General features: G+C 39.0%; 1 protein-coding gene across 2 annotated transcripts in view; it reads left to right on the top strand.

The window, feature by feature from the left end:
* Positions 1-27524, top strand: part of RARB (retinoic acid receptor beta) — a 305249-nt gene that overhangs the window by 153038 nt on the left and 124687 nt on the right. Inside the window, exon 1 of one of the 2 annotated variants that reach the window (XM_073333466.2) lies at positions 14151-14722. The exons of the other annotated variant lie outside the window; for it this stretch is intronic. Coding sequence (XP_073189567.1) covers positions 14566-14722 — 157 coding nt within the window. The 5' untranslated portion in view covers positions 14151-14565. Of the gene's footprint in view, positions 1-14150; positions 14723-27524 lie in introns of those variants that run through there. 2 annotated transcript variants of the gene reach the window in all.

Genomic DNA, 27524 nt, shown 5'->3' with positions numbered 1-27524 from the left:
CAGTGGAGAAAGGAGGAAGTGCAATTAGCATGTAAGGCCCTCACCAGGGGGCCCATGCCACCAAGTATTAATACTTGTCCCCAGCCTCTCTCAATTCAGAGTTTTGGAACCCATGTCCCTTGCCTAGCGAGTGCTACTTAGTTGATGGCGAGTCCCTCCATCATAACAAAAGGTCAAGTACAGTTCCACTGTCCCTGATTCCCATAATCAGGGTAATAACAATTTATTCTTCCTGCCCCAATAACAGAGACACTGGGGATCCCACAGCAGCCAAAGTGACCATCTGGGCAGCTATGGCCTCATTCTAGGCAGGGTGGGTGTGCCTATGCAAATGAGATCGGCCCCTGAAGTTCTTTTCCACAACTTGCCACACCTCACCACCAGATGTCAGGGTGGAGCTCATCCTGACTCTGCTTACACACATAATGACAACCTGATCTCTTGGTATTGTTTTCCCCATTGGAAAGCTCGGTAGCTCCACTTTCTAGTGGTATTAAAGTCCTGTTTTTAGCTGTGAAATGTTACAAACCATCTGACAATCATTCTGTTACTGATTTAGGACTGGATACCTACACTGCCCCTCAGACCTGCAGTATTGCCACCCCCACACATTCAAAACTCATGAGAGCAGCTTAAAAATCATAAGATTTTAAAAATAATGAACTTTGGATTCTTTTTATTTGTCTTCTGATTTTTGAGCTTATAGTATTCACATTTTCAAGCTCTTCCCTGTAACCATGGACGCTATAAACTTTTTTTAAATGGAAGTTGAGATTCTCTCATAATCACTTGGTGCTTGGAGCTGGAGCTTTAAAAGAAACCAAACGGACAAATATAATGAGACTCTTAATGGTATAGCCCTAGTTGACAACACTGGACATATTATTTTGAGGGGAAATTCTACATTTGGCAGGGGGAAGAAACATTTTTCTTCTAGGTTCCTTTTTTTTTATGTGTTATATGTTTGAGTCTGGTCAGGCATGTGGAATGTTAATAGTAGTCCTGGTGGACATAGATTAGTGGGCAGAGTGCAGGTGAGGTGCACAATATATGCAATTCATCACATGGATCTGACCATACCATGATATGTGTACAATACTTTATGAAAAATACATTTTATTTTTAGTAAATATGATATTTGACCAGAGTCAATAAAGCCCATGCCAGTTTTAACTCCCTGCATTGTTTATGGTCCTTGCACTGTAAGGAGCAGTCTTTTGATTCTTTTGCTACCCCTTTAAAAGCACAGGATTTTTTCGTTATTTTAAACAAATAGTACACATTTGCATAATTAGATTGCATTGGAAGAGGAAAAAGGCCTTCTGAGCCATATGGCATATGAGGCAACCAGAAAAGGGTTAATCTGTTGTGAGGAGTTATATAACAATATCCTGGTGTAAATGTCAGAGATTTTCAGCCAATGAGATTTTTTTCTGACAATATAATGCTTCTGTCATATGATTAATTGGTTATTTGTTGTCATTGAAGTTTTTCTGAACTGGAATTAAACTTCAGCTTCTTTCAAACTCTCCGCGGAGTCTTAAATAATTTTATTCCAAACACAAGACAGAAAGAAGATGAGTTCAAATGCTTATTTCCCCCCCTAAAAATGTTACATTTGATAACTGTTAGTGTCAGATAAAAAAATGATTTTTCGCAAAGAAGTTCATTTCTTGTTTAAAAACTGGAAAATATTTTTTAAATTTGAGACTCCAAAAAACCCCTTTGTAAATATACAAGAATAAAAGAAAACCTGATACTTAGTGGGTCCTCAATCCAGCGCTCTGTTGTGCATGCACAGTTTTCTAGCACCGTCATTTGCATTTTCCGGTTTCAGTGCTCACAAATTTGCTTGTGCATGAGGGAGAACTATCTTTTTAGGGGTGATTTTTTTTTTTTTTTTAAAAAGAGCCGGGTGTGTTTTTCCAAAGTCTCACAGCTCTAACAAAGCCTTTGTGACAGAGCCAATATATTTAAACAGAATATGGGGGTGGGTTTCTGGAAGAGATTCATCTGGAGGCCTTTGAAAGCTACTGATAAGATGAGGGAGAAGCCAAGCCTGGCCTGTGAAAACACCACTTAGAAATCTCTGCTTCGGCTGTTAGGTTTTGATAGGGAAAAAAAGAGTGGAGTGGTATTTGTCAACATGTGGTTGAATTCTCAATATGGTTTACACTTCACTTAGATCTCCTTGCCTCATTCTTACCAGTGAGGTTTTCTGTCTGATGATTAGTATTGGCAAAGCTCTTAACTTTTCTGACATGCTTACAAGGCACTGACTGCCAGTGACATAACATTGCAGCATTGTTAGGTTAGTTGAACTCAGTGCGGTATCACAATAGCGTGCATCAGTCCTGCTACGCAGCTCACTTTTTCTCATACACATAATTATGAAAAGGGCAGGGTTAGGAATCAAGCAGACAGAGTTTAACTTTTGCAAGAGTTTAAAATGTGTATTAATAAACCATTCATTGAGGCCTCAGTTCTGCCATTTAGCCCATAGTAAGGGGGGTCCATGATGCTGTAATGCCACAGGAGAACAGCAGGAGATTGGACACACAACTGCTGCACAACTGTTCTATGCCCTTTCTGGGATGAGGCTTATTTTTGCCTCATGCAGCCAGCCAGCTCCATGGGGATTTGGGCAATGGCCCTGCTTCCTTTCCCCTATCTAACTCCCTTTGGGATGCTGTGCACGCCAGGGCAGGAGGGAGGGATCAGTTCATACACTCCCTCCTGGAATTCTGCTGGACCCCTTATACAGAATGCTCAGAGCGCTCAGGTTCCTTAGCCCGATCCCCATGCTCCTCACCTCCAGGTAAGTGCTTGGCAGATCCTGATCCTAAATTAACCTGTAGTCACCTTCAGATGGCTCCAGAGTTTAATGTCCCACTCACTTGATGTCTTTTCACATGGCAATTTGCCCGGAGCAAATGGGATGGAATAAAGGGAACTCTTTTCTCTGTGGGATGGCAAGGGCTGTGTTGAAGAGTTGAGCCAGAGTCTCAATGGATTGAAAACTCCAGCTGAAATGCAGCCTCTCTGTGTAAGAAACCAAGATGAAATGGCTTCTCCTGAGCAGGGCTGATATTCCTGATCAGCCAATCAGAGGCGCGAAGGTAATACCACGTAATTTGTATCATGTGGACTTGCCCAGAGGAATCAAGTAGAAGTTGAAATGCACTACAGAGAACAGTATGGAAGTTGTGAGGATCCAGAGAGAGTAAAATTGATTTGGAAAAGCTTCTACAAATGATTCAGACACAGCACAATTGATACTGTTGCTAGTTCATGGATGCAACAGGAACATAAAAATGGCTATACTGGGTCAGGACAATGGTCCATCCAGCCCAATATCCTGTCTTCTTACATTGGCTAGTGCCAGATGCTTCAGACGGAATGAACAGAACAGGGCAATTATTACGTATACATTCCACCAGCAGAAGTTGCTCCAATAAAATATATTACCTACCTCGTTTCTCTCCTGTCCTGGGGCCAACATAGCTACAACAACACTACTGTTTAAAATGGAAACTTGACAACATGAATAAACAGATTAAATAGTGACACCTGCTTCCTTTGCAAATGCAAGAAACGAAAATCATCCCCAGAGGACTTAACATCTATAACCCTCTGACCACTACATACAATTCCAAATAAGCTGAAGAGCTCTGCAGAAGGAGCAAACAAAAATTGAGGAACCATCTCCTACACCTTACATACATAAATCCATCACATGGTCTCGCACAATAGAAGAAAAAATCATATAATCTACCCAGAGCTTATACAGGAAATGCAAAACAACTATAAAAATACCTCCTGATGATAGCTATCAAACACAAAGACAAAAAATGGAACCAACTACAACTCCTTCACAACCCATAGAACACCACCACCTCTGGGAGAAACCAAGACACCATGACCCACCCACATGGATGGACACTACACAATACCCCAACATCAACAATCTATTAAGACCACCCCAACTGGAACTACAGTATGTGTGCTCTCCAAAGCACTGAACTTTTGCCCTGCTACAGAATCTGATCACATACAAATGTGGAAAACTAGAAGAATTTTTCTGCTGACTCCGCCTCAAGGAATTCTTTCAGAACAAAGATGACACAACACACAACTACCAAATCCCCACTGACAGTCGTAAAAAAAAAAAAAAAGAATCATTTGACTGGACATCCCCCAGTGGCAAAACCACACACTGGATCATTACATTGATTGCTTCAGGAAAAAAATGTACTATGAAATCCTCAATTATACACCTTCATCACAATCTTTTTACCATTGAGAGGACAGCTATACAGTCCCTGAAAGCCAACTACCAGATAGTGATAAAACCAGCAGATAAAGAAGGCACTGTCATAGTCCTTAATCTTGATGACCACGTCAACAAGGCCAACAGACAACTCTCTGATGCTACCCCCTATAAAGAACTGAAAGAAGATCCCACACCACAATTCACAAAGGAATTAAAAGAGACCATCAAATCCTTTCCCAAACAACTCCAAGAAAAACCCTACAACTTCATACCTCACAAAACCCACCCCAAGGACTTTCTACATGCTTCCCAAGATACACAAACAAGAGGAACCCAGGCAAATCCTTCATATCTGGCCAGGATACTCTTACTGCGGGAATATCAGAACACACAGCTACCATCCTTAAACCACTCATCACACAGTGGACTTCAATACACTAATGACTTCCTTCACTAACTCCACAACTTTAAAAATCTCCCCAAAACACCATTCTTGACACCAGAGTGCCTATATACCAACAACCCTTACCATGACATGGTCGCTGCCTGCCTTGTATACCTACAAGATAATGCACAGTGCTTGGAAATCCACCCAAAACACATCACCAAATTCATCCATTTCATCCTTCATGTTTAACAGCAAGCACTTTGTCCAAACTGTGGGAACAGCCATGAGTACTGGAATGGCTCCCTGGTACGTCAGCGTGTTCATGGGCCACCTCAAGGAAGAATGTCTGGAGATTTTTTACAAAACAATCACTTCTTATCTGACCTTTCAATCCTCCTTGTCAAAGGAAATCTGCATAACACTATCCAAAGGCAAGTCTGGGAACTTAAATTCATAACTCTACTAGACTCCAAAAATCGTGGACTCAACAGGGACACTGGTTTTATGGCTCATTACAACCATTAGTAACACACCACACTGTCTGCTACCCTTAATTGCCGACTTCAAACCCCTTAGGCATAACAGTTTAAACCCTCAATTGCCCACTTAATTTCAAGTTACCACCTATAATATGCATTATCCCTTTTGCGTAACAATGTGTCCCAGCTTGTATTTAGCTCAGACATTCTCATTTCCTTCCTGAAGAAGAGCTCTGTATAGCTCAAAAGCTTATACCTTCCCTCAACAGAAGTTATCCCCCACCTCACCTAACTTGTCTCTCTTGTACCCTCAACGAACATTCAAAAATGACTATTCACCTTATTGTGTTATTTCCTCTTCTCTGGATTTATACAACTTATTTTCACCAGGCATAAAGCATCTGCTAGCTTGATGAGCAGACTATAAGAATCCTGTTTCATGTCATCAGTAAGGTTAAGATTTTGTCAGTTATTTTTAGTAAAAGTCACCGACAGGTTGCAACTCTGGAAAAATTTCAACCTGCTCTAGTGGTGACTCTTGACAAGTTGATAAGGGACGTAGATGTCTTTGAGGGGGTTTTTCACTGAGATTTCCTTCCGCTGAAGTCCCCTCCTACTAACTTCTCCATCAGAGGGGATGACTAGAACCTATGAAATGGAATTAGCTGACTCAACACTTTTGTTGTTGTTGTTGATTGCAGGAACATGGGTTTCACAAACAAAACCTTTCAAAATGAAGAAATGTTCCATCAAAAAATTACCTGTTTTGAAAACAAATTTTCAGGAAACCATTTTAGTGTTTCTAAAAATGTTCAAGATCTTTGGACATAAATGAATGACAAATGTAAGCCTGAGAGAAGCTTGTTGACATGCTTTGTCTTGTCATTTGTCTGCCTTATGGCCTATATGCTCCATGAGACCCATTTCTGCATTGCTCATTTTTCATTTTTGTTTTTTTTCCCCAGGTGAGTTTGTCATTTTTATTACATTATCTAGTATATTTTGTATTAGCATATTGGTATATTTAGTATATTATCTACTTTGATTGGTCAGTTTAGTCACCTGGTGAGATTTCCTCAATACTGAAGCATCTTTTCAAAATTTCAGTTTCAAAAGGGGGATACACATTTTTGTAAATTTTGCAGAAATTTTCAAAAAACAAAAAATATCAGTCTGTTTAGAAAATGAGTAGAAAAAACATTTCAACTTTCAGATTCCCACAGAATCGCAATTGATTTACTATAAATCAATATGAAAAGCTATGCTGTTGGGGTAATATGCCAAAAACTATAAGACCACATTCGACAGTGATTTCTAAAGAGGGAAAGATGCAGTCAACCTTTTCTGTCATTGACCTAGAACCAAAATTAAATAAAAATATAGTAGCTGCCATTTAAAAGTAAGAATCTGAGAGACGCCCCCTTCATTACTTATATTAAATAGAGGGGATTACTGAACTTTCTCAGATAGCAAAGTGTAGTAGCTCTTGGTGAATGTTTATTCTTTACTGGAGGCTAATGTATGTTCTCAATGCCTTTTCCTGTTCACTGTAGCACTCTTACTTCAGTTCACTGGGGTTTTTCTTTGGCATTCTTTGTTCAGCAAGTACAAATCAGAAGAATGTCACTACCCATTAAACTGATTTTTATCACCTTTAACAAGCCAAGGGACACCACAGCTATTCCACCACCAGGCCATCTTGACTATCTTTTATATGGATCGTTAGGTTTTGGTTTTTTTGCCCATTTGCAGCTAAAAGTCTTTTTCATTGCTCCCTAACAAGAGAAACAGTATATAGCACTACTCTTCTTTGTGAACTAATTAAGGAAGACGCGCATGTCATAAATACATGTGTAAATATTTTGAAGTCAGTGGAGCTATGCCAATTTACACCAGCTGAGAATCTGGCCCCTTGCCTTTATATTAGGTTTTCCACCATCATAATCTTCTAGAAATTTGTTTCTCGTGTTCAGTCCACGATGAATTCTAAGCTAAATCTGTGTGAAATTGTCCCTTGTGCAGAGGACCCCCACAAGGTCTGTGAACCACTTAACTACCTCTTAAACTTTCAAAATACTTGTTACATCAGGGATAGCTCTTGTTATGTTCTTATGCACAGGGCTGAATTTCACAATCATTTGCCAAATACTGTGGCATTTGTTTAAGCAATGCTGCTATGTGTATGCAGTCCCCAGGAATCTGATCTGTCAACAGAGAGCTTCTAAATATACTAGCTCTCGCTAATTTCTGCCCTCATTTCCTTTAACGCTTGTATGTTATCTGGGCCTGGTACTTTGTCTATTTTAAATTGTCCAGTCTTTCCACAGTTATGTCTATTGTTTTATGCACATTATCTTCCTCCTCCGTACACATTATCTTACTCCTCCCTAGTCGTACCAGGAAATGTAATAATCCCTTTCTTAGGCAAGTCTCCATCCTCTTCCTCCTTAGAAAAGTCAGAAACAAAGCAATTATTCAAACAGCCTCTTGGTTTCTCTACCATTATTTTTAGTGGATCATTATGTACTTGTACCTTCAAACAACGGTGAGCATATTGAGCATGAAAAATGCTTATCGTTAGCAGGAATATTCTCTGCAGTTCAGTGTTCAATATTTTGACTTGCTTTTCTATTCCTTGTTTTATCTTGCTTCTGCTTACATTTTATAGATCTCCCAAGCCACACTCTCACCAGATTATATAATACAGTATGTCAGAGCCATTCATGACTCCATAGCTAAGGTTGCCTCAGCATTTCCATTAAAACTATGTATTTCAGGAGACTTATAATCTAGCTGTAAAAATCTCTTTCTAGGTAAAACTTGAAACACGAGTTCTCAATCCATTTAAAAAAATAGTTATTTGCTAATAGCGTTTAGTGGAAGACACTTAGTAATTGCAGTGTTCTGGACCCCCACCCCCCACCCCCGATAGCAAGCAGGGAGAGGCCCACTCAGGATGTAGCTAATTTCATATGTCCTATCTTTTCTTTATGGGTGCCTCAAAATTGCAGGTCACCTTCTCCCTGTCCATGTGCTATGCTGGTGATGTGACAAGCACTACTGAATTCTGCTGGAGTCTACAAGCTAGCCTATTGGGCTTCAAAGAGGTGCTTTTGGTTGTTTCTTTTTTTTTTATTTATTTACCATATAGATTAGTATTACAATTTTTTTTAAAGTATTATCCCTCTCTGTTTCAAAGGCCAATAATGTATTATCCCTCTCAGTGATAGAGGCCAATAATTTAACAGGACTCAAAAAAAGACTGGGCATTGATGTGGCTATCAAGAATATCCAGTTATCATAGTTAATGATAAAATTTGTGGAAAGGCTATTGAGCCGATCTCTACTAGAGATCAGTAGGAGGCCTGTTCTGGGGAGCACATTATCTCACTTGTGCCCACTTCAAGGTTTTTACAGCTTCCTCAGAAGCACCAGAGCCAAGATACTGGGGTAGGTGGACTTTGGATCCAACCCACCATTGCTATTCCTAAAGCCACAGGCAGCAGGAGAATAAAGTGCAACTACCCAACTTTTAAAATGTAAATTATGCCCAGATATTATTGTGTTGGTTAGCTTTATATGTATGTAATTATATTAATAGTAATATCCTTTAGGTTATAAAATATTTTTTTCAAAAATACCTTTGAAAATACGTACCTAATGGTAAAACAAGCAAACAAAAAGCCATGTGCAGTAACAGACTCATGGGCTAGCTGTATGCTTCAGGAGCATTTTATGGTGGTGCACCTGAAACCAGATCCACTTTCCCGCTTTTACCTATTGCTAGTAATCCATCTGGCACATCATCCTGGAGTTAAGGCTTGATATTGCATGTTATGTGGAAATCCACATTAAAGCCACTGAGAGTTCTGGAGCACAGCAACCAAGAATCACTACTGTGACTGCTTTTTTATTGTACTTCACATCTATCAAAGCTCTCTCTCCTGTGCCAGTCAAAATATTTGTACTCTGATATTCTCTCTGTAGGTTCAATATTGTTCTAGTCCGATTCCTGCTATGTGTTTCATATCCTTTCACTAGTATCTTGATATTTTAAATATTCAGCCATTCCCCTGGGTCAGCCTTCTTTTCCCTAATTCGTTAACATCATTCTTACTCTTCAAGCATGTGAAAACATCCTACAATATTAACAAGTAAATACAGTAAACTACACTGGGATTTGGATAGCCACATTTTAAACCCCACATCATTAAACTTAAAAAAAGAAAAGAGAAGAAAAGGCAGGTAATATTTCATATTAGCATCTATTCTGAATAAAGAGATAAAAATCAAAGCCTCTGTGTGTGAGTGATGGCAGTGATTTAACTGCCAGTGATTCTCCCAGCAACTGACACAAAGGAATCTCTGAGTATCAGAGTTGAGGCGGCAAGCTCAGTGTCAGCACTTGCCTAGGGAGTAGAAGAAACCTCACTTTGTCTCTGCTTTTACTGCTTAAACACACACATCACTCACTAGTAACCATTTACCCTGCTGTCAAAACTGTTTCAAGGGAGAGTTACATGTGATTAATAGTAAAATGCATGTAAAAAGGTAGGCTTCTGCCAACGTGCTTTCTTTTAAAGATTTTTGTGTGTGCGCACATTTGTTCTTTTTCTGTCCTTCACATAAGGCTGTAACAGTCTGCCAATAATATGTTGGTGCTAGTAAAAGCTTTTTTATTTAGACAGCACACAGCATTCAACCTAATTCTGGACAACTCTCTGTGAAGCACATTATGGCATCTTCAGACACTTGTTCTTTACAAAAAGTGACCAGCACAAACATGTGTGCAGAACATGATTCATGGTGCTTCAGTCTGATTTGTCCAGTGGGTAATTGCTGTACAAAAAACAGAGAAACAGATGTAGACCCTAAACCTTAGCTGTAAATTTTTGTTTTATGATTATGGGTTTCAAATGTGCTATGTAACACTGACAAATATATACAGTAATGCTGAAAGAAATGGATTTCCAACTTGAACTTTTTATTTCATTTGTGGATAAGAATATGTTTATTGTTAAGTTTCTTGCCACCACAGATTGAGAAAAAACAGATCAAGGTGATGGCATGAAATCAAATTTTTTGTTGTTGTATGATCTAATGGGAAAATTTTTGAGAGTTCTTTTCCACTTGAATCTTTCAAGAACTGGATAAGAGTTAAAAATGTGTGTCAATAATTCAAGCTTTGTTACATTTGAATTAGCCAATTTATTAATTATGTCTTCAGTGTATATTCAAAATGGTTGTAGTTAGTGCTGATCTGATATACACTATATAAATATTATTTTTTGCAAAAATTCTCCCAATTTATGAAAAGTACATTTTCTTTGTATTATGTTTTTTTAAAAAGCATAAATTGTACAATTTACAAAGGAACAAAACCTTGGAAGAGATAAATAAACTAAATAAATTCTAGAACTGAGAAGAAATACTATAGAGGTGAACTGTTAAATTATTTGAGGAATTCGTTAATTCACATGGTTCAGTAATAACTGTAATCATTAGCCCAACTATAATTCATAATAAAACATGATGAACTACCTGGCCCATTTAGATATGGTATAAAAAAGCCATCTTATTCCATTCATATGCAATTAAGCATGAATTACTGACAGTTATTTTGAGAAGTTGCCCAGGACTTATCTGTAATTAAAAGCACCCCAAATAGGTTTTATATTAAATAAAATTTTATGAGAACAGTTAAAAAATAAACATAATCATGTTTTGTCAGTATGATTTTGTTCACTAAAAAAAACGAGGAGTCTTTGTGGCACCTTAGAGACTAACAAATTTGAGCATAATCTTTCGTGGGCTAGAACCCACTGTTCACTGTAATTCATCAGGGTACCTTCTTGGTCTAAACTTCTACCATTTCCAGAACTCTGGGGGCTGTAGAGAGCCCCCTTTCTTCTTAACTTGGAAACTGGCAAAAGACATTTTGTTCTGTGTGTATCTTTCCAATCATCTTAATGATGACACACTAGATGTTCCTAATTTTTCTTGCATTCTCATCATGAGAAAACAAGTTTTATCTGGCTATAAAATAGTGTCTTTTAATGAAGCTGTGTTATCCACCATAAATGAACAAACAAACAAAACAAAAAAGCAATACCCACATGATAAAATCAGATTTTAGTAAAATGTCACCACTTCTTTTTTCTTGTTAAGAGTGAGAACTCTGCTTGCTGTGCTGAAAATTGTTGTAATGTACTTAGGCAAAAGGATCTTTTGCTTGGGTAAGTGTGTATTGTGCATACTTTTCATATTACAGTGTAAGTATCACTGAGCCACTTTTTAAGTTGGAGCAATTTCAGCATGGGGTAAGTTTCCCCTGACAGACTCTGAAAGCCCTTGGATGCCAGTGTTGCATTCCAGCCCTATAATTCTTCTATCAGGATAGGAGATGAAGTGAGACTGTGTCTACTGTAGGGGCAGCTAAATCTCTTTTGTCTGAGAGGGAAAAAAATTAAGAAAAGCTTTTGTTTGTGTGTCTTCAAAGGGATTTTGCTTCTAGATTACAACAGGGCTTTTTGTTCAATGGTTTGTTTTCAGTATAGACCTATCCGTTTCAAGGGACAATGCTGTTTTGTTTGACTTCTTGAATCTTTACAGAAAGTTTTGTTAACACAATCTACAGGTATTGTCACAGAGCTTTTAACGCATCAAAGGACTTTCTTCAGAGAAAGAACATCACATCCATTAAGCAAGTTGGTCAGGTCCCACAGTGAATCTCTCCTTAGTATTTCTTGTCTTTTCTTGTGTGCATTTCCCACCCACAATGTTCCCAGGTTCATCAGATGTTATAGGTGAAGTTTTCAAAAGGTGTCCGCTAATTCTGTGTTTTTCTGGTTTTGGGTGCCCAGTCTGAGACACCTTGGATCTGATTATCAGAAATGCTGAGTATCTGCAATATTGACCTGAAGGGGCAGATATTGAAAGGCATGAAAGGAAATTAAGTGCCCAACTTCCATTGAAACTTGATGAAAGTTGGGCTCCTCTCTTCTCTTTGTGCCTTAGAGAATCTAACCCAAAGCCAATATAAGATGCAAGTTCTCAGAACCTATGATCCAAGGTGTCTCAAGTCAAGCTCCTGAAATAAGAGGCCACTTTTGAAAATTTCTTTTTTTTTTTAAGAGGGAAAACAGTGTCTTGGAACTTGATATTACATTTTCCTTTTCATTATTAAAATACTTATAGCAATCCATCCAGGTCAAGAGTTGACAAGAGTCAGATCCATAAGCAAGATTGTATATGAAGGAGACTATTTATACAAAAATATGGAATTTTGTGACCTGCTTGACCCCTGAGATGCAGATGAGAGTTGAGAGAGAGAGAGAGAGAGCACACTGAACCACCAGTGAGACAACTGAGCTTGGTGCTTTTTTAGTTATGGTCTCACCCCTTGCTTTCAGCTGTCTTACTGACGAAACTCTGTAGGTCACGGCCCCTCCCCCAGAGTCCAACACCTCTTTCCCCTGTCTCTTCAGGTGCAGTGAATGCGATGGGCAGGGAAAGAGAGAGGGGTGTCTTGGGGTGTTCGTCCCTCCTTTTTTATAATTCCAGTCCCCTTCTTGAAAAATATTTCCAGCTGAGAGCCAGGAGCCAAAGAGTCTATGTGGAAGGATGTTCCCTGCTGGTTTTTATTCATGTGTTTGAACTTCCTGTGTCCATAGGTGCTGGAACTGGAGGTGATGCCGCACCCCTTGGCTTGAAGTAACTTCCATTATATACAGGGTTTACAGTTTGGTTAAATGGCTGTCAGCACCCCCACTATACAAATTGTTCCAGCACCCCACCTGTGTCTCCCCTTCCTCTGTTTACTGTTTAAATGCCAATCAAGCAGATCACACATTCCTTTGTTGAGTATGTACCTGTTTGCCAACTTCTGTTTGGGCAGGGCTGTGGGGTTTGGAACATGTGTTAATAACACCATACAGGGGAATCTGATAACTTCACATATAATGTTGCCACACATATTTTAACAAGACAATACTGACCAGCAAATTATGAGTTTTCAGATGATGCCTTAGAAGGCATACTTTGTACAAAGATCTTTGCAATAGTGTGTAGGGTGTGAACATAGGGGTCACAGTCTGATTCTGGGAGATGTTTGGCAGCTTGCAGAACCGGGCCCCCATACATACTAACTTCTCTGCACTGATGCTGAGCAAATGCTGAGTGCCAAATGCTATCACTTTGGCTCTCTACATTTCTTTCAGCAGCCTGAGTAGTCTGCAGGATTCAGGCTGTAATGATTCATCTACTGTGTTTAATTACATTTATATGGATGTCTGGAGGGGGTGGACGTGGGGTGGATTTTGAAGCACCTAACGCTCTCCTAGTTATGGGCCTATGAAAATTCTCAAGTGAGTGGGTGCTGGCATCGAGAGTTTTAGCTCCAGACTGTTAGGGATATTGTGTTACAAATATCAGCCAAAACATTAACACAGATTTGAACAGGGAGGAGTGTAGTCTGTGATGTTCTTTAGTAGCTGTCTTCCCAAGATGAGAAGCTAGTGTCTGTAGCCGTGTCCCTGTAAAGTGGCGAATTGTGCCCATGTGTTGCTGATTCTTTCTACAAAGGGCATAGGGAATGTGCAGGGGATTTAGGAAATAGACTGGCACTTAAAATAATCCACACACCTAGAATAAGCTGATATGTATACAAGTTCTGCTGTTGTGCAGACAGAACCCAGAAACAGCCTTTTTGCAATTTAATCTTCCTCTTTATTTTTTTATTTATTTTATCATTTAAAAATAAGAAAGTATAAAGGCAACGGCTAATAGTTGCCTGCTTCTCTGCCTGTCTGCTTTTGCAGGGCTGCTGGGAGTTTTTAAGCAGTGTGAGAATCCTGGGAGTTGGTGATGTCAGACTGGTTTGGGTCATTTGAAGGTTAGCAGCCTGGGAAGGGTTCATGGAAAGTTCACTCGCATATATTAGGCAATTCAATCTTTCTTTCTGTGTGACACAAATAGTAGGAAGTGAGCTGTTCAGAGGCAGAAGGATCTATTCACTGGTGAGGGGGATCCAGAGTTACTATCAAAGGTCTTTTATTACTGGGACTTTGATGATGTGTGTGATGTGAAAAAGATCATATCTTCAGCAACAATCTATGAGGCAGGACTGATTCTAAAGGATTTTTCGAATAATTTGATTGAAACTAAAACTTGGAATGTTGCTTGTTTCCCCCTATCTTGCTGGATTGGCTGAGCAGCCTGGAAAATGGTAAATGATCATTTGGATCAATTACAGGCTTTTAGCTGTGTTGTCTGTCATAATTCATGATTCTGGTCTGGGAAAAAGACGAACAGCCTACGTGCCAAAAAAGGGGCAGAGTTTGATGGAGTTGGGTGTACTTTTATATGCCATTTTCCTCCACACCTAGAGGAAAGCACTTTTGCAGACGTTCTGCAGAGGGGGAATCATGTTTGACTGTATGGATGTTCTAGCAGTGAGCCCTGGTCAAATTCTGGATTTCTACACTGCAAGTCCGTCTTCTTGCATGCTCCAGGAGAAGGCTCTGAAAGCATGCTTCAGTGGATTGGCACAAACAGACTGGCAACACCGGCACAGTGCTCAATGTAGGTCCCATTATTTTTTCCAGATTTAAAAAAATTATTTGCATGCAGTTAAAAAAAAAACAAAAATCCCAACTACTTTTAATTTGTGATAGGGATTGTACGGACTTTTTCTTATGCAAAATGTGGTTGTGTAAGTATTTATTTTCTTTTGCAGAAAAAAATATTTAAAATATGTTTTATGTTTCTACCTTTTTACACAGCATATCAACCCTTCAACCAGGTTTTTAGCAAACAGGAATAAGCAAAACAATAATACAGTACAGCACGACTTTTTAAACTCCGTCCAATGAAGGACAAATTACACAGAATCTCTGTTGTAGCTTTCTTTCCTTTGCCTCCCTGCTCTAATTTCCGATCACACTTGATAATTGATTGCATATTTTCTTGATGTACACTTCAACAGTGCAGCCAAGCAATTAAAATTGTATTCTGTACATTCCTTACAAAGAATTTAAACTGCATAGTGTAGGTGATGTTCTTGAAATCAGGCGATAGTTTTAGGCTTCCATTAATATTTCCCGTGCTAAGAAAAAGCAATATTTCTTTGTACTGACCTTGCTGCCACCTTTCTTCTTCACTTTGTTGCTATAAGAAGTTGCTGTTTTGCTAGAAAACTACTAACTGTGAACTCCCCTTGTGTTTAGCCATCAATTATTTTCATACCTTTAGATTCAGTCAGAGTCTTGGACTAGTAGGGGAGGAAGCATAGATACTGTAATGTAGTTTAAAAAAAAATACTGTTTTGTTATCTGATCTTGACATAGTGCTGAGAAACATAGATGGTAAACAGTGGCAGTGTTTTACCGCTGTAGTTTCAAGTCTGAGAAATTACAAGTACCAGTACGCATCCCCTATACTCTGCATTAAAGAGCCCGCAGGATGCTTCTCTGCTCTGACGCTGATTAAGATAAATGACTTGGCTATCTATCAAAATGTTTTTAACACACTCTTTGACACTTCAGTGCAGCATTAGCTATAGAATTATGTCTGAAATCTTTGTTTTCCAGAGAGTTCAAAGCTGCATAAGAATAAATTTAGCTTTCACTTCAATGTTGTTTATCCAGAGGGAATTAAAGAAAAAAAAAGTTCTTAAAAGAAGTGCCTGGTGGATTATCATATTTATGACTCTCCGCAAAACTTTTTCTCAGAATATGTATGGCATTAGTTCTTGACCTAGTAAACCATTGAGAAACGACTTGTAAAATCAGTAACAATTTGCATATGGGTTCAAATGTTTAACATCTTAACAATTTAAAAGAATTAAACTAAGTAAAAAAAAATCAACATATTTTATTTATTTTCCCTTAGCTACTTTCAAAATATTTCTACGTTTGAGGTCTTCAGATATGAAAGAAAACCTATTACTTGAAAGTTCTTCCATAACCGTAAGAAACTAAAGACATTTCACTAAAAATGTATTCTCTGGTTACCATGATTTAAACAGAAATATAAGTTTAACTATGGTAATAAAAATGCTTTGAATCTTAGAAATTTTGCCTCATTAATAAGCAAGTCCCATAATACAAAACTTTCACTGGAAAAATATTGTTCATCTCATTCTGATAATTGTTCAAACAATTTTTAGATAAAGTGTAGCTTTTATCTGCACTTTCCTATACTTTTGTTATTAACTAGAAACATGTTCTAAAAAATGAAAAACGTCGTGTTTGTTCTTGAACAAGTTAAACATAGGATTACCCTTATCAGAGTGGAAGAGTGGTAAATATGTCATTTGCCTAGGGCCAACTGATAAGAGACAAGTATTGATAACAGAAAAGGTCAGCTAATCAAAGAAACTCATATTAACAAGAGTAAATAAAAAATACAGAAAAGTACTTTCAGGAATTGAGTCTTGTAATTTTGTAAGGAAGACAATTAAATTTTACTGCAAGGCAACTTAAAATCAGGCTGAACCTGAATTATAATTTGTTTGGCTGTAATTTGAACTGACTGTTAATGACACTCATGCTAGAAAGTAGGTTAGCTGGTTACTTTCTAAATAATGTTCAGTTTAATTTATGTAGCATTTTTTTTATTCTGGAAAAATGAGCAAGTACCCTAAATATGTGTTTGTGTGTACATATGAAATTATGCACACATTTAAATTTATTAAAATTCTATTGAAATATAAACTGCTTTATTACTTATATGAGGTGCTGACAAAGAACAATTTTGGAGTGGGGGGGGGTAGATACAAAGAGCGCAATGACTAAAGTTTGCTCGGGTGCTGTAAATGTAACAATGACAATGGTTAATTCCAACCACAAGTATTTCCTGACTCTCTCTTTCATTTAGACCTCTGTGGTTTTGTGTAAGGTAATCATAGCCAAGATTCAAAAGTATTAGGCACTTGGTAGGATGCTTTTTGGGGGGTGGGGGAGTTTAGCAATACCAATGATGCACCTGCAGCAGTTGATTTAGGCCTTATAAATGCTACTTTGATAGAGATGAGGAATCTGGAGTACAAGTGAATAATGCATGCATATTGCAGACTCAAAAGAGCCCAGTAACAATCCTGACAGCATCAGTGCTGTAGCTGAGATGCTGGAAGAATTAATCCTTGTTGCGCTTAGTTATAGAGTACTGTATGTCCCCAACTTCAGCACATTAATTCCATTGCAGTTTAATGTGCAGAATGCAATCTTGTAATATTATGAATTGTCCTAGCCTGTGGAAGGTCTGGAAATTGAAATAGAAGGTAAGATGCAGTCCAAACATGATTTATGTTTGTACACTATTTTTCTTTCCCCCATTGGGAAGGTTTGCAAATCAAGCATAAACCATATGTATTACACATGTGTGTATGTAAGTATATATGTTTACACACACACGCACACATATTATAATGTGTATATATGCATTGAGTGCTTACTAATTTTTTCAAAATTAAAATATATGTATGTATATTTTCCATGTGGATTTAATTTTATGATTGTAATGGATTAAAGAGAAGAAATAATTCATTTACAAAGAAAGTAATGGACTCAAAGAAAGGGAATAAAACTGATTGATTGAATTTTTAAACATTAGTAGTGAGCACTCCTCTTAACTCTCTCTTGAGAGAAATCAGGCCAGTATATCAAAATCAGACAAGACTAGATTTGAAGAGGAGAATATAGACATTTAAAGAGGAGAATATAGACTAAAATTAAGATTATAAAAACGCCTCATTTGTATTTTAAAGTACAATATAATTTTCAGCTTCCCTGTTGCACAGCTTCAGTAATTAGCGCAAAAAAAACCAGTAGATGTTGAACCATGAAACAGCTGAATGGCATGGAAGCATAGGTGCACTCAGGATTGGACCAGACAGGACATGAAAAAGGTGGAATGGCTGATTTCCCCTTGTCCTAGAAGATCCTATTTAAAAAAAAAATCTTTGTATGATTCATTTAATAGGTGACCTCAAATGAGAAGGCCCAAAATAGGAATAAACCTAAGCATTCATATGAAAGCAGTGTTTCAACAAGTAATATAGAAAACCACTATTAGTGTAGCACATTTTGTTACATTTACAAAAATAGAGAACTCAATAAAGATAAAATTATGGGTGTACACATAGGCTCTAAATACGATCAGTATAATCCCTGTAGTATATAGCCCTTACGATCAGTATAATCCCTGTAGTATATAGCCTTTATAGTAAATTCCCTGGGAGTTGGCTTCCCTGGGAGGTTTGTCTGAATAAGAACTGGAGGTGTTAACCTTCAAAAGTCTTGTTAAAAATTAAATCCGGGAGCATAAAATTTACTTCTAAATCGCAGGTTGTTGTGAAGTGTGGACTGGGGGGAGGTTCTTGTTCTCTGCGGGCACTGGAAATCCTAGAAACATCTGTGCCCAACAAAGAGCTCAGTTCCTTATTTTCTTTCATCTTTCTGAATTTAAAAGCAAACATTTTGAAGTGTGGGACTTGAAATCTGCATTCCCAAGTATCAGATTGCTGCAGGTGCATTTAGTAAATCACATACTGGCACCAGAGAAGGCAAGGTCTGTTTGAAACAGGTTATTTTCTTTAATGTTTGTTATAAACTTTACAGCGAGATGGTTATGAAGGAGTTGTTAAGTACTGTATTTAAAATATTTGCGCTTGATCTCCTATGGTTTAATCAGTCTACAAAGATAACAAGTAAAAGCATCTGTAAGATGTAATGAAATCTGTCACAGTGTTCCCTGAATTTTACTTCAAGAACACAGAAGATAAAATTCTATCTCATCCTCTGTGTTATTCATTACCTTCTCTTGAAAAAGCATGGCATGAATATTTTTTCTGAATGAACTGAAACTAGAATAACTGATCCTGTATTTTAGCGTCTGATACAGCAGGCCCTATTCAGTCCCCAGCATGCAAACTATGGCTGAAGTGCGCCGCTGTTAAAAATTCTTGAGGGTGCAAAATCTGAGAGGGATTCATTGGTGTTACTGGTGTATCATAGAATCATAGAATATCAGGGTTGGAAGGGACCCCAGAAGGTCATCTAGTCCAACCCCCTGCTTGAAGCAGGACCAATTCCCAGTTAAATCATCCCAGCCAGGGCTTTGTCGAGCCTGACCTTAAAAACCTCTAAGGAAGGAGATTCTACCACCTCCCTAGGTAACGCATTCCAGTGTTTCACCACCCTCTTAGTGAAAAAGTTTTTCCTAATATCCAATCTAAACCTCCCCCACTGCAACTTGAGACCATTACTCCTTGTCCTGTCATCTGCTACCATTGAGAACAGTCTAGAGCCATCCTCTTTGGAACCCCTTTTCAGGTAGTTGAAAGCAGCTATCAAATCCCCCCTCATTCTTCTCTTCGGCAGGCTAAACAATCCCAGCTCCCTCAGCCTCTCCTCATAACTCATGTGTTCCAGACCCCTAATCATTTTTGTTGCCCTTCGCTGGACTCTCTCCAATTTATCCACATCCTTCTTGTAGTGTGGGGCCCAAAAATGGACACAGTACTCCAGATGAGGCCTCACCAATGTCGAATAGAGGGGAACGATCACGTCCCTCGATCTGCTCGCTATGCCCCTACTTATACATCCCAAAATGCCATTGGCCTTCTTGGCAACAAGGGCACACTGCTGACTCATATCCAGCTTCTCGTCCACTGTCACCCCTAGGTCCTTTTCCGCAGAACTGCTGCCTAGCCATTCGGTCCCTAGTCTGTAGCTGTGCATTGGGTTCTTCCGTCCTAAGTGCAGGACCCTGCACTTATCCTTATTGAACCTCATCAGATTTCTTTTGGCCCAGTCCTCCAATTTGTCTAGGTCCTTCTGTATCCTATCCCTCCCCTCCAGCGTATCTACCACTCCTCCCAGTTTAGTATCATCCGCAAATTTGCTGAGAGTGCAATCCACACCGTCCTCCAGATCATTTATGAAGATATTGAACAAAACCGGCCCCAGGACCGACCTTTGGGGCACTCCACTTGATACCGGCTGCCAACTAGACATGGAGCCATTGATCACTACCCGTTGAGCCCGACAATCTAGCCAGCTTTCTACCCACCTTATAGTGCATTCATCCAGCCCATACTTCCTTAACTTGCTGACAAGAATACTGTGGGAGACCGTGTCAAAAGCTTTGCTAAAGTCAAGAAACAATACATCCACTGCTTTCCCTTCATCCACAGAACCAGTAATCTCATCATAAAAGGCGATTAGATTAGTCAGGCATGACCTTCCCTTGGTGAATCCATGCTGGCTGTTCCTGATCACTTTCCTCTCTTGCAAGTGCTTCAGGATTGATTCTTTGAGGACCTGCTCCATGATTTTTCCAGGGACTGAGGTGAGGCTGACTGGCCTGTAGTTCCTAGGATCCTCCTTCTTCCCTTTTTTAAAGATTGGCACTACATTAGCCTTTTTCCAGTCATCCGGGACTTCCCTGGTTCGCCACGAGTTTTCAAAGATAATGGCCAATGGCTCTGCAATCACAGCCGCCAATTCCTTCAGCACTCTCGGATGCAACTCGTCCGGCCCCATGGACTTGTGCACGTCCAGCTTTTCTAAATAGTCCCTAACCACCTCTATCTCCACAGAGGGCTGGCCATCTCTTCCCCATTTTCTGATGCCCAGCGCAGCAGTCTGGGAGCTGACCTTATTAGTGAAAACAGAGGCAAAAAAAAAATAGAATAAGCTTGGAGCAAAAGTGAAATATCTGTGGGTGGTTTTCTATTTGTGTAATGGGCCTGTGTAGTAAAGGCGCCCCCAGACAGGGCAAATCTGAGTTTGTGCACTGTTGCCAGGCAGTTCTATACAAAAATGGGAGGGAGAAGGAGACTATGTTTTAGAAACTGGAGTTAGTCATCCTTACATCTAGCCACATCACCACTTACCACTATGTGAGTACACTTTCCAGAAGCCGTTTACACAAGCCATGTCTCTTAACCACGTCTGGCTCATGCCGGCGCTCCCACCCTCCAACCAACCTCCCAACCTCTGCTAAGCGTCTTTACACTAGTAATGAAATGCACCAGCCTGCAAATTACTTCCATCTAACTTACATGGCCCAGGTGACTAGATTGCTCATGTCTAAGTTACACACCACCCTCTCTGCAGCTGATGAAATGAACCTGCATTATACAGTAGGATTTTAGATCTTCTAGAATAGTGTTGAAAGAATAATGGTGGTTAGGCCCAGTGCAATGTCTGCATGCTCTGAAGCACTGTGTGCTATAGGGCTCCTCTGCCTTCTGCTCTGTCACACGACATCCAGTCGTATTGAAAGCTCCAATTGAAGCATGGAACTGTGGTGAGTTTCTGCATCGCAGTCTCATCGATCATAGGGATCAGTTTTGTTGAAAAATGTGGTCTCCCTCGCCCAAGCCCTGCATGGAAGGAGGGAATCAAGAATTGGTGTCAGCTTGGGAACACTGAATTTGAACATGCAACTGATAGGGGCTAAAATTAGTCATGGCTTCAAAGGGGTTTCCATATCTCCACTAGCTGTTGTGCATTGAGGACACCAGTGTATGTATAAAATGGCCAGGAAACTGGAACTTGAGTAAATAGATTTTACTCTATAGAATCCAAAGGCTCTGGCAGGAAGGTGAAAGGAAGGTGGGGCTGCATTTTCCCCTTCCTGTGCTTGGATATTTTTTATTATCCAGACTTTCTGGGACTGAGGAGGGTTGCCTAATAACAAAGCCTGCATAATACAAATGCCTAAACAGGCACACCATCTCGCGTGGGCTACTGTACTGTGAAATCCCCAAACTTTGCACTAAGTGTTTTGCTCCTGTACATCACAGGAAGGTAAGTGAATGCCTAATACAAAAGATAGAGCACTTTGCCTCTTCCCCTCCCCCCATTTCTATATTACCATGTGGTTGGAAAGCCAGACCACCCTCTCTCCTCTTATCAATGTTTACTCCTCAGGGAAGCCAATATTATAACCACTTCTGCCAGGATACACTGCTCAAAGTTATAATCCTGTGAAGTACCAAATCTGAATTGATTTTGACCTGTGCTCATACTTAGAGAGTCCATATCCATACAGCGGGACCCATACCACTGATTGCTGAAAGCCAAAACCTTCTCAACCAAATGGAATTGCAAAAATATAAGATGCGAAATGCATGAGATTATTATAACCACACAATGGGCAATCCATCTAACAGAACAATATTGTGCTGTAGGCACTAATATAGGCAGGAGAATGGGCACAATTCGATATAGTGGTGGGTAAAGCAGGAAGAGTGACTTTCCTTTGGCTTTGCCCTTTCTTGAGTAGAACCATGCTCCCAGCCAGGCAGCCTCAGAACCTGACAAGGGCTCATAATAGATCAATGGCATATACTTTAATAAAGGCAACCAACATGGTCTGGTGATGCCATGATATCATCTTGAAGGGTGGGACTGTTAATCTGGCAAACAATTTAGGATTGGAGAAGGGGCAGTTACTTGATGGAAAAACGCCCATAGGAATGCATTAACGGTATCATTTTGTAAAAGGGAGGGAGAAAAGTTGGAGACACATCATTACATTTATATCTAATTCATTTCAAAACAGCTAAATGTAGTTTCAGATTCTTTCCCTGGCCAGTTTTTGTGGTTTTACAATCAGATTTTCCTATTTCTTTAAAAAAAAAGAAAAAAAAATCTCCATGCTATTGTGTGTGAAAGCCCCACTCAAACAGCAGGCAAGTGCTGTTTAGCAAGAGCCCTATTTTGTCACTTTATTGGCATTGAGTAGTACCTTTACACCAGGAGTAGTTCCACTGAAATCTTTTGTGAAATAAGCAACTGTGCAAGTGAAACAATGCAACTGACTACAGGTATCCAGAAGGGGCTGTCACATGCACAAAGTAAACTTGCAAAATAGAGATGACTTTTCTCTGTGTTCTCGTAAGTTAGTTATCTTCGTTGTTGGTAAAACATTTTTGAGACAGAAATGTAAATTTTAAAGTGTCTCTTTAAAAATAGTCTAAATACTGTGGTTGGTCCTATTATCTGGCATGGCATGCTTTCACCTATTTCAGCGGCTTTTCAAAAACAGGAGCCTAAAGTTAGGCTCCTAAATCCATATTTGGGTACCTTAATAAATGGCCTGATTTTAAAATTTACTGAGCATCCAACAACTACCATTGTTCTCAGCACTTTTGAAAATAGATCACTTATTTGAGTGTCCAAATATGGATTTAGGAGCTTGATTTTAGGCTTTTATTTTTAAAAATCTTGGTTAAAGGGCTTTCCAAAGCACATTAAAAAAGAAACTGATATACAAACCAGCCACTGAGATGACTTCATCCACCAAGGAAAGGCAGCCACTTCTGGGGCAATACATGGGCTCTGTTTAATAGCACGTCATAAATTGAGAAGACAAGAATACCTTGTCCAAACACAACTGCAGATTTCAACAGCAGAAATCTCAATTTGAGTCCCCCAGGCCATTTCTCTAATAATTTACATTCACTTCCTAGCATTTGTCATCTCAGGAGTGTCTATATATCAGCGAGTTTCAAAGTTTTTCATTGTGGTTTGCATTTTAATATAGACGTTATTTTCTGCACACATTCTGCCCTTCCATTCACAACTGAATTTACCACTCCTCCATTGGCAATGAAGTAAAATCCCTGTGGTGACAGCAGCCATTGTTTACTTGGAAAAGTAATTGTAGGAAAATGAAGTGTGTTTAGCTGCCTTCAGTACATTTTAGCAGTTAGAAATAAGAGAGAGGAACCAGCACCATGTGACTAACCAGCCCTTTGCAGACCACCAGTAAGTATTCCACAAAGTATACTGTGAGAATTTTTGTGTTGTACATGACAGTCTGATAAAGACATCATGTAGTTTAGGGGCACTTGTCCACAAAGTTAACTTAGTTGTGCCTTTATTTTAGAAGTGGGCAGGGAGAAATGTAATTTCCTAATACAAGCCCTTATAACTAACCCTACTTTGTTTTAACATTCTGTTTGAGTTTTACAGCCTCTTAAAATACTTCTGTTAAAAGAGGAAATTATCAATCAGCATGTCAGTATGAAGAATCTTGGATGCGGGGTATTTATACTTCTCTTTGACCAAATGATTCCTCCCCACCACCCCGATCTATGGCATATGTAAAATTGAAGGCAACTAAATATATACATGCAAATGGAAGTTGTATAGATTTAATTAGGTTAAAGCTGAATGAGCATTTATAAATATAGATTGTTTTGGATCTTCATCAGTAAGGACACATTGTTAAAGTCCATCCATAGTTTGGAGGATTTTCCATTTTATGCACTTTCAGTGCATAAAACCCTACCACCTCGCAGGATCCTAGAGCCCAGGCTGCAGCCCAAGCCTGGAAGTCAACACTGCAGTGAAGCAGCCCCTTAGCCCGAGCCTCATGAACCTGAGTAAGCTGGCACGGGCCAGACGCAAGTTTTTAATTGCAGTATATACATACCCTTAGATAAGATTTTTTTTTTCTTTTAGAGCCTGATCCTGTAAGCAGTCCATACACATAGATCCCATTGACTTTAATAGGAGTTCTGTGCATGGAGTGCTTGAGCAACTGAGTCATTAATAATAGGCTTATGTATTTTGGTTATTTATATTAAGTAGTGCTCAGAGCCCCCTAACAGGATCGGAGTCCCGTTGTGCAAGATATTGTACAAACAGGTAGGAAGAGATAATCCCTGCCCAGAAGGGCTTAAAATCTAATATACAAGATATACATGGTGTAGGAGGAAAGAAGGAAGAATTATCCCCATTTAAAAAATATGGAACTGAGGCAGAAAGAGTTTGTGACTTGACCAGTGTCATACAAAAAGTCCCTGCCATAGCCAGGAATTAAACCCAGATTTCTTTGAATCCTAATCCAGTGCTTTAACCACAAAACCATCTTTAATATGCAATTAAAGTTGTACATCATTCAGCGAGCATATAAGCAAATAAATAACCAAATTAAAAATTTATTGATTCCCATCATTCAATATCTGAATCCAAGTGGTCAAGGTTGCAAAAGTTCCTGCAACAGTCTTTCCATTAAATTAGTGGTCCAGAATAAAACAGTTTTATTCTTTCTCACCATGTCTCGCTTACTGGTAGCTTAGCAGAATGTCAAATAGAGGCATCAGTATCTTATGGAAAAGTAAACAGTTGATCTTTCTTCAAAACCAGTGTTTCATTCTGACACCAGAGTCACACTTTTGCTACGTGGGAGCAGTTTTCCTGAGCCTTGCAAGTCGGCTTCAGTGTTTTGGGCTCTGGATATATCGTAAATGTAACTTTTTTTATTTACACACATACACCAGTCCTAGAGGTGTTCAAACAGCATGGAGGCAATCCCTTCTTTCTGGAATCTCAGCCCAACATCAATACCCAGTTCCCAAAGAGCAACTCTGTCTCAGGAATTGACTCTAATCAGGAACGAAGAGAGCAAACTCTCCTGCTGCTTGCACACCTCCTTCTCCAAGGTCCACTGCCTCTTCACACAAATATGCATAACAAAAACTAAGAACACCACACCATATCTTCCCAAGATTGAACATTTGCTCGCACGCTAACACTAGGAAGCTTGCAAGGCTGTATAACAGTGCCACCTAGTGATGTTTAGCATAGCCAGACCATTTTTGGGTACCATTGAAATAGGCATCTTAGAAAAAGATGGATGCTTTCCGAAAAGTAGTCTCCAATTTTAGCTTGGGACAGAGAGCAAAGCTAAAAGAGAAAAGTCTTGCAAGTATGTGTCTTCTTTTGACTTTTAAGATTGAGATCCTTAAATTTTTTAGCAGTTGCTCTTACTTTTCTCACTGAGGCCTGAGAAAAAGGAGATCTTTGACTTTTAATTCTGTTCTTTTTTGTAGAAATCTTCTTAGCCACCCAATAGGTTAAATAAATATTATAGGATCCTCTTTAGTGTCCAGTTTGAATATTATATTATGGGATCCTCTTTGGGACCCAGTTTTCAAGCATGGCTAAAGGTCCTTCTACCCCATCACACAGATGTTTTGCTATAATTTGTTCTGTCTGTGTTTGAAATCTTTGTGCTCAAAATATTATTTTATTTTTTGTTTTCGTAAATGAAGTCTTCTCCTCAAGTCCCCACCCCCAATGCAATTTGAGAGCATCTTTGACCTGCGTTGTTCTAGTCACATATTGTCACGTGTTCTCCATGCTAGTTATGTGAGTTGCCAGTCTTTATTTGTGCTTTTATTACCACACTCACTTCTCTGAGACCCTGTAGATTTGTCATCTCTCTAAAGTTTAAAAGCAAAGAATTACTCTTCACTCAGCAGCAGGACATCTGGGCTGACTCAGATCCTGCTGTGTCCTCTCCTTAGCCACATCCTTTCCTTTCCCCATGTTTTGGGCCAGATCCTGTAAGCATTCTGTGTACATAACACTTTGTGACTGAAGCATGAGCACACAGAGGGCTTGTTAGGAGGTAGCTTCAAATCCCCATGCATGATTCTGAAAGTTCTGAAGTGGCTGTATGACTCTTATATAATGTATACGTGGAGTTCAATCACAGAATACCTTCTCTGCTCTGTAGCTCCATCCTCCCTTGTCCTCTCACTCATCCTAATTACTGTGCATTGAAACGTGCAAATTGAAACGTTTCAGAATTAGAAAATAATCTGAAAACAAGAGCGGTGGTGGAAATGATGCAAGTCAAATATGTTTCGATTAAATCAGAATATCATTTACTTGGAACAGAAACATTTGCTTACAGTCACCCCAGTTTTGCCCCAGTTTTCATAGCAGATGAAGATTTCACATGATAACCTTTCTGTGAATATTAAAGCTTCCAGGGCTGAATTACCTATGTTTCTTCATCAAAGTACATAATTATAAAAGGCTGCCTTTCCTTAGGCCATTTCAGCTTCAAAAAGATTTTTAGGGCCTGGTCTATTGGAAAGCTTGGGGGCATAATTAGCTAAAATGGAAATAGATGCAAGTGAAATTTAGTTCCTGATGTTTTAATTTAGTGCAGTACTGCCATGTGTTATTGAAGAGAATTCTTAAAGGCAAACATAATTATTTCATTATGGTCTTCAGAATGCTTTCATTGGCCTTAATAACAAGAAGCTGCACAAGGAGTCATACATTATAATTATCCCTTTTTATATTTACATCAGATAAATAACAAATAATTGATGAAAAACAAGTCATCTGAATGGATGATTTCACACAGAGCTCTGGTTACAGTTTAATGATAAAACATTTCTCTTATTGCTTTGCATTTTAATTATCTAGAATTATTACTCTAGCAGAGATGTTGAAATATTGTTGTTTCCATGCATTTCATTAGATTCACAACTAATTTATATGAATCTGAAGCCAAGGAAAGGTGTCTTTAGACGTACATCACATACAACAAATTGCCAGCTCTA

The sequence above is a fragment of the Lepidochelys kempii genome, chromosome 2, assembly GCF_965140285.1.
Source record: "Lepidochelys kempii isolate rLepKem1 chromosome 2, rLepKem1.hap1, whole genome shotgun sequence".
Classification (NCBI taxonomy): domain Eukaryota; kingdom Metazoa; phylum Chordata; order Testudines; family Cheloniidae; genus Lepidochelys; species Lepidochelys kempii.
This window is presented reverse-complemented; position numbering and strand designations above follow the sequence as displayed.